This window comes from Propithecus coquereli, unplaced genomic scaffold (assembly GCF_000956105.1).
Source record: "Propithecus coquereli isolate 6110/MARCELLA unplaced genomic scaffold, Pcoq_1.0 Scaffold153, whole genome shotgun sequence".
Classification (NCBI taxonomy): Eukaryota; Metazoa; Chordata; class Mammalia; order Primates; family Indriidae; genus Propithecus; species Propithecus coquereli.
The window spans coordinates 1,749,983-1,772,887 of record NW_012139747.1 but is presented as its reverse complement, the minus strand read 5'-3'; the positions used below and the strand labels follow the sequence as shown (position 1 = coordinate 1,772,887).

General features: G+C 39.8%; 1 protein-coding gene across 1 annotated transcript in view; it reads right to left on the bottom strand.

The window, feature by feature from the left end:
- SPTLC3 (serine palmitoyltransferase, long chain base subunit 3) overlaps positions 1 to 22,905 on the bottom strand; it is a 151,960-nt gene that overhangs the window by 57,723 nt on the left and 71,332 nt on the right. The window contains exons 5-6 of the mRNA XM_012640440.1: positions 13,341 to 13,465; positions 11,277 to 11,370 (exon numbers count right to left, since the gene is read on the bottom strand). Of these exons, the coding sequence (XP_012495894.1) occupies positions 11,277 to 11,370; positions 13,341 to 13,465 (219 nt within the window). The remainder of the gene's footprint in view (positions 1 to 11,276; positions 11,371 to 13,340; positions 13,466 to 22,905) is intronic.

The following is a 22,905-nucleotide window of genomic DNA, read 5'->3' as shown; positions in this document are numbered from 1 at the left end:
ATCAGCGTCTGCATTTTAACAGGACCCCCAGGTGCCTTGTGTACACATTAAAGCTTGAGAACTATTGTTCTGAAATCTAGATCATATGCCACTACCAGTAATGAGAGCAGATTCAGGGGAAAGTTAACTTAGTCCCAATTTCCCCAGTCTGAAAGAAGATGAAGACCTTTCTAGAGAGTTACAATGTACCCAGGGTTTGAGGTCTTGGAATACTCAAGGTTCATACGTTCATACGCTCAGCTCCGAGAATGTGTTTACCAAAGGGATACAAGTGCCCCACAGGGGCTCTTGCTCATTTCCTCAAAATGCACCAGGGTCACAGTGGAGAACAAACTTGTTGGTCCCTGGCTGGAGCTGACTCAGTAGCTGAGGCTGTGAAATGGATGGAGAACCTGTTTTCTGTCACCCAGTGAGCCACAAAGGCTAATTCAGAGTTGGCTACTTCACTGAAGCTGCCTACAGTAGGAACTGCAAGGAGTTCTTAATACGTAGCCAGCAAGAATGCAGAGGCCAAACTTCAGCATTCTGAGTTGAAATTCAGGCTACCAACAAGATGGGGCTCCATTAGCCATCACAGTGGACTGATTTTTACATAAGGCGCCACACTTTTCTGGGCCCTCCATGTGGCCCGGCAGTAGCTGGACTCAGCTAGCTGTTACTAGCGTTAACAAATGCTATGCATGTCCTGCCCGTAGCCCTCAGCCCAGCTCGTTATGTCACACACAGGCCATTCTTTGTCCAAGAGCTCTTTCTCTGGCTGTGGGAGCATGTTTGGCCTGAGTAGGGAGCAGCTTTGAATCAAGCACGAATGGGAATTGGTGGATAAATACTGCAGCTCCCTCACCCCACAGGTGGGATGACACTGAGATATCTTCACTGGCACCAGTTTCCTAGTAGAATTGAGGTCTGGTTGTCCACTGTGGTAATGTCCTTGACAACGTACCCTTTATGGGCTGCTTTCCCTTCTCTGTCTCTGTTCCCTGCTCACCTGCTGGTGCTTCCCAGGATCTCTTCCTACGTAAGTGACTTGTACTTAAATCCTTGTCTCCGGTCTGCTCCTGGCAGAAACAAACCAAGACAAAAGTGACAGACTTGGCTTTGGTTTTTGACCTGTGCTATTTATCATCTGCATGACTGTGAGCAGATCATTTAATCACTTTGAGGATTAGTTTTCTCTGTAACAAAGGGAAGATAACGAAGAGAATTATGTATCTGGGTTGTTGGTAAAATTATCGGAACTAATTATGTAAAAGGCTCAACACTAGTGAATGCTCAATAGGTGACCTAGTAGTTATGACTCAGTGATTGTCCACATTTACCACCCAGGAAGAACTCATCTATGGTGATAAAAGATTCTTGTACCCGGTTTTGAATGTAGCATCACTATCAACACACTTCTGAATCCTTTACAGTTTTTTTTAGGAAGTAGTCTTCTGGTATTCTGATTTTGCTTCCTTTCAGAACTTTCCTTCTATTTAGTCTTCTTGGTCACTCATTCTGACTTTGTGGAAAATAGAAGAAGAGAAATGATGGCTAGCTTGGGGCTAGTGGTCAAGCCTGTTCACACAGAGTTAAAGTTTATTATGATGTTCTGAGTAGTTAAATATACCTTAGGTATATTTTTCCTATACAGAATCCAAAAATTCAAGGGAGAATTCCGATTAATTTATAGTTGCCCTAAATAACAAAGGATATCCACTGGTACTACATCAAAACAGTATCTCTTCTCCTCCAACAGGCAGAGGAGTATCATTAAGGTCTAAGGAGAGAACATGAGGCAGAGGACAGTCCAGGTGAGAAGAACAAGTTTAGAGTTACAAGAAGTCCCATAATCCTGATGTTTAAGAACATTCCAGTGTAGGTGGCCATTCTTAAGAACCTGTATCACAAGTTACTAGCTTCTATCTGGACTGGTTGTACGTGTCATGCACACACACAAAGACAACTTGACATCTGCAGATCCTAAACAATCTCCGTATTATCAATCCAATCTGTGTGGATGTATATCAAGGATTAAGGCATCATTGCATACTGAAGCATTGTTATTATCCGGGGAATGGCAGAGCAGGGAGGAGAGCCAGCAGCAACTGATGCTCTGCATGTTATAACTCCATTTAATTCTTTCCTTCTCCATCCACATTCTTACTGCCCTCACCTCTCAAGAAAGAAGTCACTCAGAGGACTCTGGAAATAATCCTCCTCGCAAGGGGGCTGCTTTCGTGACGTAAATACAATAGCAGGGAGAATGTGCTCATGTTTCAAAGTTGCATTAAACAGGTGGGTGAATGGGAACAAGGGCTGTGTGTACCTGAGAATGAAAGTGTTTTAGTTTCCTATTGCTGCTATAAGAGGTTAGCATAAACTTAGTGACTCTGAAATAACACAAATTGATTATCTTACAGTTCTAGAGGTCAGAAGTCTAAATGGGTCTGATGGGGCTAAAATCAAGGTGTTGGCAGAGCTGTTTCTTTCTGGAAGCTCCAGGGGGAGAATACATTTCCTTGTATTCTTACATGCTTTTTCCAGCTTCTGTGGACTTCTGGCATTCCTTAGCTCATGGCCTTCTTCCATCTTCAAAGCCAGCAATGGCCATTTAAATCTTTCTCACATTGCATTACTCTTGCATTTTGCTTCTCTTTTCCACATTTAAGAAGGCTTATGATTGCACTGGACCCCTGCAGATAATCTTTTGAAGGTTAGCTATTTAGCAACCTGAATTCCATCTGCAACCTGAATTTCCTTTGCAAGATAATAAGACGTTCACAGATTGTGGGAATTAAGGCATGAACATCTTTGGGAGGAGGGGTGCTATTATTCTGCCTAATATAGAAAACTAAAGAGTAACAGCAGCTCATACGTAATAGAATCCCATGAATTAGATAGTAGACCCTGACCCTAGCTTCCCACAATTCTCAATTAGTTGGGAAGGGGAGCATTTATACAGATAATTCCAAGCTTTACCATTGAGCAGTTGTATGATCTTGGACAAGTTGCTTAATACCTTTAAGCCTGAATCTCCTCGTTTGTAAACTATTTCCTACTTCATGGGATTTTCTTCAGGGCTAAATAAATAAATAGGAGAAGGCCATTTGCTCAGCATCTGGCACAGAATGAATTCTCAGTGCTAGTTGCGGGTATAAAACAAGTACAGCTAACTCTTATTACTAAGATAAAGATAATAATGATTATCTATTTTACACCAGTACAAAGGGAAGGCATGAGGAATAAATTACTGAAGTTTAAGAGCTTTGTAAAAATTGGAAGATAAAATTTAACTCTTGAATTATAATTTCAGCAAAGAATTAAGGAGTTGAAATAAAATTTTATTTGGAAATAATTTCAAACTTAACAAGAAAATTGCAAGAATAAGAATACCATAAAGAAAACCCACATACTTGTATCCAGATTCCTCTATTAACACTTTATCCCATTTGCGTTATCATCTTATCTCTATATATCTATAGCTGTGTGTGTCTATGTGTATGTGTGTGTAACAATTTTTTTCTGAATTGAGACTAAGTTGCATGTATCATAACCTTTACCCCTAAATAATTCAGTGTGTCTTCCCTAAGAATAAGGGTATTTATTCTCTTCTTTGACTACAGCTACAGTCAGCAAACTTTTCCTATAAAGAGGCAAATAGTAATATCTTTGGCTTTGTGCATCACATATGGTCTTATTTGCATATTCTTCTTTGTTCTTTATATAGTCCTTTAAAAATGGAAAAAGTATGCTTAGAACACAGGCCATATATTGTCTATCCCTGGACTAGAGTATAGTTGTCCACTTCAGTATATTTAACACTGATACACCACTCTTATCTAATATTATCTAATCTACAGCCCATCTTCCAACTGTGTGAATTGGCCCAGTAATTTCCTTTATAGCATTTTCCCATTCCTTTCAGAATCTAGTCTAGGACCAGGTATTGCACTTAACTGTCACAGCTCTTTAGTATCCTTTAATCTAAACCATCTCCTCAGCCCTTCTTTGTCTCTTATGTTATTGACATGTTTGGAGAACACAATTCCTTTTTTTATTTTTTTAATAAATAGAACACTCTTAATTTGGGGTTGTCTAGTGATTAATATTTCATGTTCTAACCTGATGTTGGATCTTTCTCCGGGTATCACATCTAGAGACATACAATGTCCATCTTCCTCTCATTGGTGACTTTAGTTTTTATCAGCTGTCCGAGTGTTGTCTGATCTCTCCTTGGTATAGTTACTCCATTTTCTCTTGGGTGTAATTTCACTGACGTTGTTATCCTGAGATTATAGACTGAGGACTGTGAATAGCTGCACTATGTGGCATGTGCTGGGTCGGGAGGAGCAGATTGAACTGCTCTGTGATTCTGTAGTACTTACTGAGCGGTTGGAACTAGTGGAAAGACTCACTCAAGAGCTGGATTGGTTTAGTTGCATAGTTTAAATAAGGTTGTTTTGTAGGATTGTGCTTAGAAATTTTCACTGTATAGTATCTGTTAAGTCATTTGTATTTTATATCGTCATTGGAACGCTTTGTTTGCGCATTGATGGTGTCTACCTCATATGTCCATGGATAAGAGAAGCATTTTTAATAATTGTTTGTGGGATGGAGAGGCAGGCAATGATGTATTTTTCTCTTCCTATTTCAGCCCCAGCCAATAAGGAAAGACTCACTTCAGGCCACCTTCCTACCTGTCCCCAAGAGAGAAGTTGCTAACATGATGGGTCAGAGTCTGACATTCCTTGGCCATGTTGTAGAAGTGGGCTGGGAAATTGTGTCTCAATACAGTCAAGTGAAATAGGGTTAGCCAAATCCTATTTCACTTTCTGACCTAAGAGCTACAGGCTCTCAAGTTTCCTCTCCCCATGCAGACCAAGAAGGGCTTGTCCTGGAAGTCTCCGCCATCCTCCAACTTGTCCCATTTTCACCTCTTTGCCAATGATTGGATGGATAAAGTAGTTGGGCAAAAGGACTCAGGGTCTGCCCCATAGAACTTCCTGGAGGAGGAAGTAGGAAGTCATGCTTGGGTGCCTGGGTCGTGTCTCAGCAATGGTGATCATACAAGCTATATTAGTATCTGTTGCCATGGAACAATTTATCCAAATACTTCGTGGCTTAAAACTATAAACATTTATTATCTTACAGATTCTGTGGTAAGGAATCTAGGAGACTTAGTTGAGTAACTCTGGCTCAGGAAACTTGTGAGGCTACGGTCAAGATATTTGCTGGATCTATAGTCATCTGAAGGTTTGACTGAGGCCACAGGATCAGTTGAGATGAACTACTCATTCTGTTGTTCTCCACAGGATGCGTAAGTGTCCTCACACATGACCCAAGTGAGAATGAGAGAGGCAGAAGCCACAATGTCTTTAAAATCTAACCTTAGACGTGAGAAATCATCACTTCTGCTATATTCTTTTGATCTCACAGAGCAACCCTGATTCAATGCAGGAAGAGACAATACAAGGGCATAAATATCAGGAGGTGGGGATCATTGGTGGCCATCTTGAAGGATTTCTACCCTACAGCCGTAAGCTGGAGAATAGGGGATGCTTGGTCAATGATTAATAAAGCTTGTACTTAGTCTCCCACAAGGTTATACATGTATGTATGTACGTATGTATGCATGCATGTTTATCTATCTACCTACCTATCTATCCATCTATCCATCCATTCATCCACCTATCATCTATTGATCATCTCTATAGAACCTCCAAGGGAAGACTAGTGAATGGTAGAATTTAGGCTGAATTTCAAACATAACAAATGCAGGATAGAGAAACTGTAAGAGACACTGCTTTGGGGACAGACAACCTTTACAATCCTTAAGTATTGTTTTTCTATCAAATGCTGATTAAACTCACTCAAAGCTTCTATCTCTGTTTCCATCTCCACTGGGCATATGAGAAGGCAAGTAAATGTTTTAAGGAGAACCAAATCATCCAGGGAACAGCAGGGCATGAAGCAGAACTCCCAGGCACATTTTGTTTCTTTCTGAAGTACATACCTTCTTAGATTGTGTACACATCCTGTTGGTGCAACATTAATTGACCAAGGCCTTATTTTTCAGTCTCTTCTCCAGTAGTTCAGCCTCACACTCAGGCCATGCTGGAAGTCTTGCTGCTCTCTGCACACTCCAGATTATTCTGTTTGAAATATCCTGTTCCTCTTCCCTAATTAGAATTTTCTTAATCCTTCTACTGCAAATATCATCCATTTTATGCAATCCCAAGGGTGAAATGACATCTTTACTCTTATGGGATATCGTAATGTTTTCTACTGTCCCTAGTGACATTGATGATGACAATTATGAGGACAATGAAAATAGTAACATGGCAGCTATAAATAATACAATGGTTTCCATTGCCAGGCATTGTGCTAAGCACTTTATATGCCTCCTCCAATAATAGTATGAATTAGGTATCATAATTATCCTGATTTTGGGGACAAGTAAATTGAGATCCAGAAGGTAAAGTAATTTGTTTAGGGCCACAGGCTAATAACCTATGGAATGAGGACACAACCACTTGGGTCAAAGGCTGTACTTTGTTTTTAAATATTGAATTGATGGTTTTAATTTTATATATCCTGTATTATGACAATTATATTTTTATATAAAATTTATTTATGGGGAAATGTATAGATCTTAAGGGTGCAATTCAATGAATTTTAATAAGAATATAGCTACCACTCGAACCAAGATATCACCCCAGAAAGTTCTTTCATGCTTCTTCTCACCAATCCCCTCTTCCCAAACCAGAGGCAAGCATTGTTCTGGTTTCTGTCACCACAGATTATTAATAGTTTTGTTTTCAAATTTACTAAAATGAACTCACACAGTACATATACTCTTTTGTGCCTGGTTTATTTCACTCAAAATAATTAAAAAAATTTTTTTTGAGAGTCAGCCATGTTATGTATAGCAGCAGTTAGTTCCTTTTCTATTGTAGAGTAGTATTCTTTTGTATGAGTAAGTCACAATTATTTTCCACTTTTCTGTTGACAGACGTTTGGGTTATTTCCAGCTTTTGGCTATTATGAATAAAGCTGCTATGAACATTCTGGTACAGGCCTTTGTGCAGACATACGCTTTCATTTCTCTTGGGTTAATATCTAGGTGTGGAATTTCTGGATCATGGTACAGGGGTATGTGTAGTTTTGTGAGACTTTGCCAAAGAGTTTCCCAAAGAAGTTGTACCATTTTATATTCCTCTGCCATGAGTGAGAGTTCTAATGCTTGCATATCCTTGCTAATATTTGGTGTTGTCATCTTTTTGACTTTAGCTATTTTTGTGGGTGTGAAAAGGTACAGTGGCCAGAGTCTGCATTCAGAACCACTGCTGGATATCACCAAGGCCCTTTTTACTTTGTACAGTTATTGGTATACGTACCTGCCTTTCCTACTAGATCGTATGCTTTCATATAGCTAAGATATTACATAATAATTTTTGTAGTACTCCAAAGACCTAACATAGTGCCTGAATCAGAATAGATGTTCAATGAATGCTCAATAAATTTTGGCTTGAAACAATTTCTTTGCATTTTTTTGCTCCATTTGCAAACTTTAGATCAAGAGTATAAAAGAGCAGTGAGGGGAAGAGTGAAGATAGTTAATATGGCATTGTGTCTGGGGATATATCGCAGGGCACACTGGCAAGATTCAGGGACAGCTTGATTAAAGGAGGTTGGAAAATAAGATTCTAGGTCTAGTATCTCTCATTATACATCATCTGGGGAGCTCTGAAAAAATGCAGATGCCTTGGCCCCAACTCAGATATTTGGACCCAGTTGGTCTGGAGGTGGGCACAGTCATCGATCTTTTACAGTGTTCCCTAGGTGCCTCTATTATGCAACTAGCATCATAGTCCACTGCCCACAGTAGAATGAAGTGAAGAAATGAGAGGTTAACATTGACAATAATCCCATTCATTTGTTCCAAATAGATAACAACCTGACTATATCTCCCTCTAGAAGTGAGATTATCATGTTTAACCACATATGTGGATAGAACTACAGTTGAATTCTTGTCAACTATCCCCTTTGTACTTTCCCAAGTAGACAGAGCCTTTGTTCACTAATCATCTGTCATGGTAGAGAATCAAAATGGTACAGTACACTTGTGCTAATACCGAAAGCATTTTTTGTGGTCTCTTAATAAACTTATTTCTCGAAACTCTAAATGGTGTCTATTCCAAACATGAATTCCCAACATTGCCAAAATAATCTGAGTCTAGATGTGACAATCAATAATAAATCCAACAGAATTAGAGGAATTTAACTTGGCTGATCAAAGACTAAAGCGATGATTGGGTCTTGATGCAAAATTAATAAATGAGGCCAATGTATTTTGAATTGACATTGAGCTAGATGTTGTAGTTGAGCTTTAAGTCTGAGGTGCCCATAGTCTGGTTCTTCCAGAGGGCCTGCCTCTGAACTTCACTCCAGAGCATTCATCTTCACACAGATGCTGAAAGAGGTTCAGTAAGACATAGCCAGACCTCACCCCACTTGGTGAGAGCAGTAGATTCTTCATTTGAACAACTCTGCAAATTAGACGAGGGGGTTCACTTTAGAACACTCCCGTGTACTTTGTTTCCTCCCCAGAAGACAATTGTTCTTTGGTTTGAGATTGCTGGGAAGTGGGTAGAACAGAACAGAAATAATTGATCCTCAGTTCTCCATCTGTCTCCTCCTCAGTTCAATTTTTGTTATCTTCTTGGAGGATGGAGGGGAGAGCCAAGGAAGGGGAACAGCAAAATTGAAGGGGAAGGGAAGGCAGGAGAGAAAGGTGGCAAGAAGAAAGAAAGAGAAAACACGTGTACCCACACACAGAAAGAAGGGAGATTTCAATGACAATAATGAATTAGTGTTCTGCTTTTGGTTGGTATCCATTGCTAGAGAGCTGGTGTTCCCTTTTGAGGGTGTCCTTTCAGTTTGATTCTTCATACTTCCAGAGTTCTTTCACTGATTCCTTCCCAACTGGAGCAGCTATTACTTCTTACCTTTGGACTTGTGTTTAGATAATGACACGCCCAGTTTAATATCTGAGCCAGTAGGTGGTGCTTGTGGGTGGGAATTGACCACACCCTGTATGATGAGTCAGTAGGTCGCATTTGCCAGGAGGAGCAAGCTGCAGTGTTGTTTTGGGGTCCTGTAACCACCTCTCCTTCCCTTGGAGAGGCACTCTAGTGCCTCAGGTGGTGCGTGGGGCCCTGAGACTTCCAAGTGTGTCCTTATTCTCCACCTTAGCAGCGGCCAGTGGGGGAGTGAGGCTGGGTGGGGATGGGTTGGGTGAGCCTGCCCTCAAGCTCCACAAATGCTTTTAGTGGGGTCTGTTCCCTGCCTCTGGCAAAACTGTCAGGGAGGGGCTGAAGTGGCCCCACTCAACCAGAAGGTATGGGTGTGGAGGCAGGGCTGTCTGAGACCCACAGTCTGGCAGTTTTGAGCAGGCCTCACTCCTTTTCATCCTCCCCTATTCTGCGGTTTTTCCTAGGGCCTCTGCTTGCCAGCAGGCAGGACCTCAAGCCAACTGGGCTCCTATGACTGGGATGCAGGCGGAGGTTTCCTGCCCAGGATCCCAGCCTGAGCAGGGAGTGTGGCCTTCCCATGGGAGGAGGGTTGCCCCTGGAGCACAACACAGCTAGGACCCACTCTGATCTGCCCCTGAAGGCACACACACCTCAGTAGACTAATTCACAGATATCCCCTGTGTGGCCCTGGGCAATGTGATTGAGACCTGGGTGTAAGGGATCTGGCCTGCAGGCCCTGGAGATAAATCCCTGACCATGCCAGGCAGAAGAATGCTGGTCCCAAGTCACCCATGGGGTGCCCACGCTGGATCAATGTCCCTCTGCCTTGGGATTTGCTCTGCTCTGCTGGAGTCATGGGGCAAGCAGCACCAGGAAGGGCCGGTGGGTAGGGAGCTCACAGTCCGAGCACCCCTCAGTCCACTGCAGGGGCCCAAAAGGAAAGGTCCGAGCCCCATTCCCCGTGGATGTCTCCAAGCAGTGTGGTTAAATTGTCTCGCAAGATGAATCCTGAGGAGTTGAGACCCCCCAGGCAGGACAAAGGCAATATGGTGCCTGATGACCAGCTGGGGTCCGTGGGGCCGGAGGTGCCCTGAGGGAGCTGGGAGCCTGGTGCCCTGTCTGCAAGAGACTCTCCGCTCACTGGCAGCAGCAGTCTCTGGGCTGGTGTCTGTAGGTCTCTCCAGCAGCTCAGGAGCCCACTAGCAATCCGATAGGCAAGGGAGGGGAATTTTAACCGCTCGACCTACCCTTCTCGCTGGTCTCCAAGCCTCTCTGATAGAGCTTAATCCCTGCCGATGCCTTTCTCCTTTCAGTTACTGCTCCACAACCTCTTCCTGTGGAGTCTCCTGTAGGTTCAGGCACCCTTGCTTCCGAATCTCATCTGATTTATGTTTGTCTGTTTGTTTTTTTCTCTTTCATCTAAAATTTCTCCTTCTTGCAGAGACGTTCTCGCTGGAGGTGCTTCTCGTCTGCCATCTTGCCTCCCTCCTCACAATAATGAATTAGAATCAAAACTTTTTAACTGGGAGGTTCCTCACACATCGTATAGTTTGACACCCTCATTTTACAGATGAGGGAACTGAATGCAAGAAAGATTACAGGATTTGCACAAAGTGACATAACAGTCAGGGGCAGAGCTGGACAAGAGAGCTCAGGTGTCCACCTACCCCCTACCTCCTTCAAAATGTTTCCTGATACTTTCCATGCTGCCTTGTCAAATCCCTAAACAAGAAATAGCCTTCTGCCTCCTCCTCACCACCCAACCACACAACCCGGAGCCTGAAAGGACCTTTCAGTGAAGTTTCGGCGGGTGGGTATCTGAGCATTCTGTGGGTGGGCATAGTGAAAGAAGGCATTATACTAAGGAACAAGCTCACTTTATACCTAAATATAACACAAAGCTTACGTCTTCAAACTTTCCAAGACAGAGTTATAGAAAAGAAAGAGTTATAACACTTCTGATAATTAAATGGCAGCCCTAAGAGATCAATCATGTCTTCAGAGGCCACATTGCAAGACCACTAACAGTGACGTTAATGTGTTTGGGTTACACTTAACAATCTGGATGTTTAATGCACTTCAACCATTTGTTCCAGGTCACCAGAGGTTAACAAGCCAGCAGTGAATATAAATAAACATAATTGTGTTCCATGAGGCTACGTTGCCAGTTTTGAAGAGCAAGAACAAAGGCCCATCAATAATCTTTACTTTCTTCTAGGAGCAAGTTGGTACATGTTGAATAAATATATTGATACTCACTGTTGTGTTTGAAGATCCTTATGGTTGCACCCGAGAGTCGTGCCCCAAGCACAAGAGATGTGTGGTTTAACTCATCACTTAAAATGAGGCATCCCTGTGCAGAAAACAAGCACACAAAACACAAGCCAATGAAGAAAATGAAGGAAAAACAACTTGTGGGAACAGGAAGACACTCTAAAACCTATACCACAGGCTCCTGAAGCCCTCTTTAATTTTAAAAGGCCAAGAGTTTAATCTGATGTCTATATAGATAAAATCCTATATAGCAATTAGCTGATGGAGATGGGAATTATACTAAGAGTTAACATCTTTACTGGAACATTTATGTATGGATTTCAGCAGAAAAGTTCATCTAAGATTTTGGTTAAGTACCAAGTAGAATCTAAAGGATTGATCTTTGAGATGAAAACTGATATATTTGGGGGTGAGTTACAGTCTTGCTGGGAGTCTTCAAATCCATTTTAAATTATTTAATATTTGGGATGGATTTGGTTATTCCTACTCAAAAGGAGAGTCTTTTGGGCAGGACATTTCAAGCTCTTACTTTCTGATTCTTTCTCTGCTATATTAACACCCCACATAGACAGAAAACACTTTGAATCTGGAATTATATGGATGGCGATTCAGTCTGAGGTAAGTGGATACAGACAGTCTAACTTGCTGCATAGAAATAACTGTTTGAAGTTATTTTTCGTTTTTAATGTAAAAATTTCTAAATTGTAAAACTGTTTAATTTTACCAAAAATGTGGAGACAAATTATTGGGGACATTTTTCTTCCATGACCACACAGAATCTTTGAGTTTTCCCTTATATTTTGGTAATTTAACACATGATGTGTTTAAGTTTTTGAGGAAAGAACAAGAAAAACTTCCCATATCTTCATACTGTAGACATGTGTGTGTATATTTATAATTTTTCTGTTGAAACATTTGAGGGTTATTTGTAAACCTCATACCTCATCTATACATTCTTTATCATGTATCTCCTAAGAACAGGACATTCACCTACAAAAATCACAAGGCAATGATCACATCCAAGAAGTTCAATATTTATACAACACTTTCCATCTAATATGTAGTTCAACCTCAAATTTCCTCAATTGTCCTAATAATGTCTTACTATCTTTTAAAAATTTTATATTTCCTTCTATATTTTTCAATGCAGAACTTGATCTAAGATCATACATTTCATGTAGTTGTCATGAGTCAGATTTTTAAAAAATATAAATTTGATTATTGCACTTACTCACTTACAATGAACCAACCAAACTTCCTATTCTTCTCAGGAACAGTTTTCAGAAACTCTGGCGTAATTTATATTGTAAGACTCTTTGCAATTTGTCCCTGCCTTCATCAATGGTCTCTCCTTCAAACGCTATCTTATGTTCTAGTTCCTCTAAACCTATGTACTTTACATATGCTGTTCCCATTTCTTTGTCTTAAGGAAGTAATTTTCTTCCTGTTAAAATTCTATTCTCATGTTACTATTTTTTGCCCAGACTTTGCAGACCTTCTCAGGAAGAGTTTAGGGCAACTCTTTTGTCCTTCCTCATCCAGGTGTATGCCTTTGTTGTGGTATTCATCCTGTTTAGTGTATTATTTCCCCTATTACACTGTAAACTACAGAAATCTACAAGGCACAGGTCTTGTTCATCTTTGTATGTCCTGTATCTTGCCTGATATCAGGACATAGTAGGTTCTCAATAATCGGTTTATTGAATAATGAATGACTAACATAGGAAAAATGTTTTTTTTAAATAAGGGCTTAATAAATATTTGCTACATTGCTTATGGGGATTTAGGAGCCTAAAAATTTGATTGATTTCATTAAAATATCATCAAAGATGAATTTTGACCCACATCTAGGGCTGCAAGTGTATAATCAGTAATATTATGATGAAGAGATTTGCCAGACTAAGCTGACACATTTATTGAAAAATCTAGATATCCAATTTGTTTCTCCTTAAAAAGGACCTTCTCAGCTGTACTTCTAACAAGGACCCACTTAAAGTATAATTCTTAGGAATGATACAATAGAAGACAATTATGTTAACAAATTCTCACCTTTCCAACTAGTGCAGGGATATTCATTGAGTTAGTTGCAAATCCCATCCCAAAGACCATAGCTGCTTCTACATTCAGGAACTTAGCCACAAGGTCCTCCAACTCCTTGTGCTTATCCAAGGCACCTACACATGAAATTATAGGAGTGAGCCTTCTCTTTGCAACAAGCCCAACATTGAAAACCCAAATTCCAGTACATACACATCACCAAAATGAAAACTCAAATTCCAGTACATACACGTTACCAAAAGACCTGCACAAGCGTGTGCATAGCAGGAATATTTGTCATTCCCCTAATCTAGAAACAAACCAAATGTTTATCTACTGTAGAATGGATCAATAAATTGTGTGGTATTTATACCAACACTGGGAAAGAACAAACCACCATTCCACACAACAACATGAATAAATCTCACAAATATGTTGCTGAATGAAAGAAGTCAGACATTTGAAAGAGCACAGGCTGTGTGAATCCATTTATATAGTCTGCAAACAGACAAAATGAATCTATAGTGTTAGAAGCCAAGCTAGTGGTTACTTTTGTTAGGAGCTCGAGAAAGGTTTTGAGATTCTCTTGACTGTTCTGTTTCTGAATTTGGGTGCTGGTTACACAAGTATGTTTGCTTTGTGAAAATCCATTGAGCCGTACGCTTATGATTGGTGCACTTTTCTATCTGTATTTCATAATGCAATGAAATTTCCAAAAAATACCACAAATCTTCTCTCTTCCTACCCTACATCCCACAAGTCATTAATTAAATTATAACCTGCTCAGAGGTTGCCCACACCTAAATGCCAACAGATCCTATGACTTCCATAGATACAAATAAAACTAGTTATAATTTATTGAATCTTTGGAATGTACTAGATATTGTGCTAAGCCTGCTATTTAGGTTATCTCATTTAATCTTAGGAGCCCAACAATGCAGGTATTATTACTTTACAGAAGAGAAAATTGAAACTTAAAGAGGTCTCAGATAAAAAAACAAAAGAAATAATCTACTTTTAATCCAAAGTTTATGTTTTTACCTCTCTATCACCTTTTACATGCTTCAGCTCAGACCGTTCCTTAAACATAATCCCCTCATGCTTTGCTGGCAGCAAAGGTTGATGCTTCCCATGTTTTGTTTGATATCACTTGAACTTCTAGATCAGCACAGTCCAATACTGTAGCCACTAGCTACATGTGGTTAGTACAGTGGAGGAATTGAATTTTTAATTCTATTTAATTTTAATTAATTTAACTTCTAAAACTATAGCACTGTAAAATGTTTTCCACTAGACACAAATTTATTATTTTGATAGGATTACATTTTACATTAACCATTGAAAATTTAGTGTCTGAACGTAGGGGTGCTGTAAGTGTAAAATAGGTATCATATTTTGAAGCCTTAATACAACAACAAAAAGAATGTAAAATAGTATGTTGATATTTTTTGTACTGATTACAAGTTTAAATAATAATTTGGATATAATAGGTTGAATAAAATGTATTATTCAATTAATTTTACTCTTTTTTACTTTTTGAATGTGGCTATTGGAAAATTTAAAATTATATGTGTCTTGCATTGTGTTTTTATTGGGCAGTGCTGTCTAGATGGTGCATTTGACAGAACAGAAAAATGTACAAGTGGAGAGATATGATTTGCATCCAAAGAATGTAGGAGCAGTTGCTCAGATTTAAGTTAGAGGAGTATTTTTAGCATATTTAAGGCCATTTTAAACATGCTTCCTTCAACCTAAGGGTCAACATATTTTACCATAAGGGTCAACACATTTTACTATACAGAGTGTATATCACAATTTCATGTAAGTTGATATATTAGCTTCTTTATTGTGCTAGAATGGTGAGGTTTTAAACTTTTGAAGGTATTAAATCGTCAGCTCAAAGATGATTTTTTGCATTTAATGTTGAAGAAGACATTTGATGAACGATCTTTGCCCTTCATCAGAGGTCACATTGTTCAGGTTGCCTTTCTTCTCAAACCAGAATGTCTTTATTCCCAAAGTTGTCAGAAGACACAGTAAAACGAGTGTTTTGGCAGAGTCCATCTTACTCAAGATTTGGTGGAAAGTTAAAAGTTTAAATTGTAATTTCAAACTTTGTATTATCAAAGATATATTATGGAGCAGAAAGAGAAACTGAAATTTAAGGCTAAAACAGGGGCACATAATCATTTGCCAAATTTGCTTTTACCTAAAGAGACTGCATCCCAAAGGGCATGGTCCTAATAGCAGGTAGTGAAAAGGCCACTGACTTGGGCATGAGGCAACTTGGTTCTAGTTCCAGTGGCCTCTGGTTAATTCTGGAAATTTCCAGAGGGATTGGGAGAAATGCTGTTTTAGGCTTCCCTGACATATGTGCTCTTTCCTCTACATAGATCTTTTTGCCCTAGTGGGAGCTCCACTTACTCTTCGAAATCCATCTAATGTGTCATCTTTTCTCTGATGCGTTTCTCAGCTTACCCAGGCAAAATTGGTCATTTTCCCTTCTGAGATCAAGTGACTACCATAGGGTGATTATAACACGTAAGTTGAACTGAAGATGTTCCTGGAACAACCTTTTCTATTATTTCTTTTCTATGGAAAGAGCCCGTTGAGGTACAGAGACTGAGTGTGAGATCCCATGACTTCCATAGATACTAATAATAGTATCATAGATGTTGATGGTATCATAGATGTTTGTCTTGGCAACCACAGTTGCCAAGACACCTCGCACATTGCTGACACATAGTGGGTGCTTGTAGACTTGCATGGGGTCTTTTGATGGAGAATGAAGATGGAGCTGAACTTAAAGTAGGGGATGACACAGGGAAGAAGAGCAAAACGCCATGCAATGCCAAGGCAACAAGGTGACCAGGCAGTGAACACCAGCGTAAAAATGGTCATACCTAGAGAAGTCCTCCTGTAAAGACAGAGGGCGCCCAAACTTTGCCAACTTGATAACTTTCCCCATGAACCTTTCTTGCTCAGAGGGTCAGGTGACAACTGTGTCCTGGCCCAGTCACCCAGAAGTGCATGAGCAGAAGTTTATGATGAATCTCCATGTTGTCTTTGTCTACCCTCAGTCTTTCCAAACTTGCCATTCCAGGAGTTTATCTATAACAGTTGCATCACTAAATGTTCTTAGGAGAATATGGGATATGTTGTCAAGCAATAAGACAGACAACCAACTAATGAGAAGTGGGCATGTCCAAGACCATTCTGAGAAATTGCTTTAAGGTCCCTACCATTAGAACTGGCTTAAAGAGAGGTAGGAGAGAGGAAATACAGGTGTCCATGTGAGGTCTCCAGACACCAGCCTTTTTTCTGGATTTCCAGTGGGCAGGTGGTCACTAAAGTGATTTTTTTTTTATTTTTATTTCAGCACATTATGGGGGTACAGATGTTTAGGTTACGTATGTTGCCCTTGCCCCCCCCCCCAAAGTGATTTTTAAATAGACTAATTTCTATCACCAGATATCTCACAGCTGAGTTATGCGTTATGAGTTGTTTTGCTTCTAGGGGCTTACCTGCATTTGTATAGAAAACAATAGTCTCCAAACCATACTATCATGGAATTTCCCCATTTAGTGTTCATAGCTCAGATTTCATAAATAAACTTGAAAGATTCCCAGGATGACTGGACATTTTCCTCTTTGGGAAGCCACACCTTTGAAAGTCAGACTGGACCAGTCTGGGGTGAGGTGGGGTTCTTTAAGGAAGAATGAAGAATAGTGCTCTTTTATATGAAAGAGCTGCTTTCTTCCTTCTGCTCTTCATATGCAAGAAATAAAAATGTAGGAAGAGCTTGGGGAAAAGTAGTCACTAGAAGCTTGACTAGCTTGCTTTATACAAACATTCAGGCCATACCCCGATTCTGTAAAGGTCAACTTGCAGTTGGTCTGAGTACCCGGGTAGTTCCAGAAATCATATTCAACATTTTTCTTTGATATATGAATATTGGAATTTTACCAGTCCCAAGAAAGCATAGCTATAATACTATCTGAAGGTACAAAATAAATCCATAATAGTTTTCGTTTCTGTTTCTATGACATTTTAGTCTCTGAAGGTCAATAGCAGCCACAAATTCGCTAGTGACAATGGATCTCCAAATTGGTATGTTATGCATATATCGAATTTTATTTTTATCCTGATGGTTTATTTATCCAGTGGTATACTCAAAACTTACTTTTTAAATAAAAGAATAAATACAAACTGGAAGTATCTTCTTTCCAGCTTTCTGAGTAGTATTTTCATGTGCTAAGTAAGCACTGGCTTCACTACTACGAGTCAAATCAACAAAAATTAGATTCAAGATAAAGTGCCAACATTTTGTTTATGGACTGTACACTTTTGTTGGATTTTCATTGATACCGACTGGCTTATACTCTTCAGTTGGAGATTGCTGTCAAATTGACATATTGACATTGATTAATAGCAAACAGCGTGGGTGTGTCATTAACAAGCCTGTTTCTCAACTACCAATTCCTCTTTTGTGGCACATGTGGAGACTATTTTCCAAACTGTGACTGTGGTCACCTTCAGTTCAGAATGTCTTGTTTGTAGACTGTTTCCTAGACCTGGCTTAAGAACAGGCTATCATTTATTACGGGGACCTGCTGGCTATCCCATCTGGCTGTTCCAATTGTGACATGGTTATTAGTTCACATCTGTGCCACTTTGCTTGAACTGGTGATTCCTGCTTTAAAGAAAGCATCAACCTTCTGTTTAAAGGATTCATCCTTTGAGCTCATCCCTCAAAAGCATCTGGGGCACCCTGCTCTCCTCCTTGTTCTACTTGTGTCCGGTCTGGCAGAGGTTATGGAGCAATGTTCCCTCTTGAGTGACTTTGTCTTTTGGGCCAGAGTTCAGGGAAAGTCTGGAAGAAGCCAGGTGTGCTGTCTGAAATGGGTCTAGGTCACAATGGTACACTGAAGGAAGGCTACTGGCACTGGGTTAAGAGACCCTCCATCCTGATGAAGTCTGATAAAATAGCAGAAATAACTTTATCTGCCCATTTACCCAGGGCTTCATTTTAAAGAAACCACTCATCACCTCTTGGCAGGTTAAAGCATTAGCAAACAATTAGAATCAGATGCAAACAGAAACCTGGTATGGGCATACAATCATGATGATCCTCAAATATCAAATAATCCCGATGACAAAAGAATTGTTAAATGGGCAGAATGCTAACTTCTCCTGCACCCCATGTTCTCAGCCTTCTTTTTTTTTAAGGTTTTATTTACTTTTTCTTATAAATAATATGTAGTGATTGCCCACTAATATGCCATGATTATTTAATTTAATCCTCACACATACACATGCTCTGTAAAGTGGGCAACCGTGTCTTTATTTTCCCAAGGAGGAAATAGGCAGTGAGGTGATGTTACCTAAAGGAGACAGCACTAAAAAGTGCAGACCATCCACTAAACAACGTGCCAACTTACCATACTGAAATATTTCAAGACTTAGTTAATTGTCATACAACTTTTTGAGGTTGGTACATTTTACAGGTGAGGACACAAAGGCTAGAGAGTTTAATTTGCCCTCAAGACTCCTTGGAGGAGGCTCCATGGTCATGCAGTTACTAAGTCTAGAGCCAAGATCCAAACTCAGCATGTCTGACTGTAGAGGTGGAATTCTTCATCACTATTCCATGGCTCTTTCCAAAGCAGGAAGTTTTGGCAGCTGCTATCCCAAGGGTTGCCAAACAACTGTATGATTTTAAATATATTAAGATTTGTTGTTCTGAATGTTATAGGACAATTTATTGAAATATTAACTTATGTATGTTCTCTTTAAGTATTTCTTCCTCTCTCCATGTCTGGTAGGTAGCCAAGGCACTATTTAGCCTTGTGCTTCTGGGGAGGTTCACAATACGGGTGCGAAGTAGGAATTGTTTCCTTCCTGTCTTTAGAAAAGTTTACATAAGTTGAAGGGATTACATTAGGTGTACTCAAAGGAGAGAAATCAAGGTATCTGAGGCAGAGAGAGTAAGAAGGACTTGATCAAGACGGGGGTCAATGCATTGACACACATCTCTTGGTGGTGGCTGCCTGGGGACAGTTGCAGGCTGTAGGAATGTGGGTTGAATGCTAGATACTGGGGTTTCTACCCTCGCCATCGACTCCTCAGTCTCTAACATGGGACAGAAAGACTGGGCCTCTGGACCACAGGAAAGTGTTCACTGAGACAGTGGCCATCAGTGGTGACCAGTGTGGTCGTGGCACCAATGACCAGGAGACATCCCTGATGTTTGGGAGCTTCATAATACCCTAGAACTTTTGCTCCTTCTTAATGAAAAGGAGCCCCAACATGGACTAAAAGTAGAATGCCAGATTGGGGCTTGGGGTCAACTTTAACTTGGCAAAACAGAAAAAAGGACTTGAACACTTCTCGCACACCTGAGTTTGTGATACACGTGGCCTTTTCATTCATTAGCTATGTAACCTTGGGCAAGTTATTGAGACTTTCTGAACATTGGTATTCTTATTCATAAAAGTGAGACTAAACACTAGGGACCTTGCCAACACTCAGTTCTGTGATTTCATTACTCCTCCTATATTTTACTTTGATTAAGTGGCAGAGAATTAAGTCTAGAAATAGTGGATGATAACACGGGTCAGTTCCATACTGTACTTTGGATGGAGATTAATATATAGGCTTCTGTGTGGTCTTTTAGTTCCAGCTTTTCACTGGAAGAGTTTATTCTACTGCCTCCTGGCTCACTAAAAGAAACTCAAATTATACAGGGTGTCCAGGTTGGTGTAGAATTCAAAGGAATATACACACGTCTTTGCCCTGAAGGATGATGGTTGAAATAAAATAGATAGAAGAAAAATAGGGGAAGCCTGGATAAATTCCTAAGGTCTGCAACTCAATTCTTTTCAATTCTGCTAGTCAATACCAGGCAAAAAGCCAGGTCACACATTTAGGTTATGTCCTGTGTATTAGAAGAAACACAGGTGCCAAGATGATCAGAAGTGACTTCTATCATACCACCAGATCTAACACTTTTGCACTATCAGGAGGGTACAGAATGAATGGATAGGTATTAATATCACATTTCTGCTGAGTGGTTACTTTGCCATCCTCAGTGCTTCTTTTCCACACATGATCATCTGAATGTGACAAGTTAGGGGTAGATATTGATGATGTCTTTGCTCTCCCTCAATTTGATATCAGTAACCTTAAAAGATATACACAGGTGTCAGTGTTATGAAAGTTAACCTGTATTCTTAATATATTTGGATACAATAGGATTTTTAATCTAAATGAAGGAGCCTGAAGCTTGTTGTATGCTGATGGGCACTGGATTTGGAAATCTGGTCCATTGCTATTAAATCCAGAGGATTCTTCTCTCCAAATCACTATGATGGCAAGTACTTGTCCAGATCAACAAACTTTTTATAGAGGTCCAGAGTATAAATAGTTTGGGCTTTGTAGGCCATATGGTTCCTGTTGCAACTACTCGGTTCTGCCCTTGTAAAAGGAAAGCAATCACAGTCATTACACAGAAGAACAGGTGTGGCTGTGTTCCAATGAAACATCATTTATGGACACTGAAATTTGAATTTCATATAACATTCTCATGCCACAAAATATTATTCCTATCTTTACTTTTCCAATCATTTAAAATAAGTGTAAAAACCACTTTTAACATACAGGCAATACAAAAACAGGCAGCAGCTGGAATGGTTTAGTGACCTCTGATCTAGATGGCTTCTGGTCTTAGCTGTGAGCAGTACGAGGTAGTACAAACGACTCTTCAGTGGGACTCCAGAGAACTGATGTCTAGTCTTGACTTCTCAACCTACAGACTATAGGAACATTGATTGGCATGTCATTAAAAATCTCTGGGCTTCATGTTTCTCACTGTATGGTACTTGAGTATGGCAGGGAGGGAAGATGGTAGATGATCTACAAATTCTGAAATTCTAAGAATTTCAACATTCTTTGATCATCCCAGGTATCACCTTGCTGGCAGGTATGATACTTATGTAAAATTACTGCCACATCTTGTTGAATCATGCTTGGTTTTGGCTTTGTTGAACCTAATGCCAAATGCTACACTTGCAGAAATATCCCCGCTAGTTGAAACTTGGCTGTGCTGTAATTTCTATCACTGTCAAGAGAAGGGCAATTACCTTGTCAGAACTCTACTAGGCCTCAGGAAATTGTCAAAAGGCTTTCAGAAACCAAGACACACTTTCATTTTCTTACTCCCAAACAATCCCTCTGACAGTCTTCTCCTTACAAATACTCTTAAAAGAAAATAAAGAGGCTTGAGGGAAACGAAATAAAATCTCATTAATCAGAATCCATAATAATTTGGTCTGAGAGGAACTGGCATTGAAACTGCCCTTCAATAACGGGGTGCAAAGTGAGAACTGTGTTAAGGGCCTAGCAAAAAATAATGCATGGGCCTAGCTAAAAATAATGGTAATAATTAATTACCGTCCCCCTGTAATTGTCACTCCGGAGCCACTGCAGCTGGTGGTAATAAAGACTCTTAACTTCTCCCCATAGCTGGCGTCCATAAAAATTCCTAATTTTCTCCGTAGACAACATCATCTTTTCGAAACCTAAAGGTAGTTTTCAAGATATCTTCCAGGCCCCGCATTCCAGTGGATCAACTGGCCCACCCAGACCAGTGGCCCATACCAAGAAACTGACTCAACTGAAATTGTGACCCCAGGGACTGGAGTAACACAAAAAGATGATTTCTGCATCCCTATAATTTTGCCCCAGTTAACAAACCAAATTGCCTAATCCTTTACCTGTCAAACTACTCTTAAAACCCTTGTCTTCCAAATACTTGGGGAGATGGAAATTTCTCCCCGCTTAGCACTATGCAGAATAGACTCTTTCTCGGCAGTAAAATTGCTGACTCAGCCTATTGGCTTCTCGGACAGGCAGCGGGCAAATGAACCTGGTGTGCAGCAACAGCACCATTTATGAAGAAGGATTTTGCTGCGTAAATTAATTAATTGGAGTGGGGATGCTTATTGCTCATTTAACTGAGTCCACTGCTTTAAAACATGTTTGTAACATTGATTTACATAAAAATGTGTTAATTAAAATTTCTTTTTTAAAGAAAGCAAGATAGCAATTTCTTAGCAACTGCGCATTCCCAGAGGAACTTAAAAGGCCAGAAGCTGATATTTATTTAAAATATACTTTAATTTAGACATTTTGAAAATTTAAGCTGGCCTCTTCTTCAAAAGCTCAGAGTAGTGAGACTGTACATTTTCTACCTAGACCTTGCTAAAAATTTTTTAGAAACATAGGAAGAGCTTTGATCATTTGAATTAAATGATAGCAGAGAATTTTTCAGAAAGGAAAAATGGGGAGGTGTTTACAAACTATCTAATGATTAAGGCCAGTGTTCTTAAACTGACAAACAAATTTCAGTAAATTTGCACATTACTATTAACAGGAAAATTACACCTGAAACTTCAGAATGGAACAGAATTTCCTATTACGTCTAGTCGCATGGATTTCTAAGTCAATGTATCCTTTTAGATGTTTTTAAAAATAAAAATATTGGAGGCTAGTTCTCAAAATTGCAATTACAATTTGA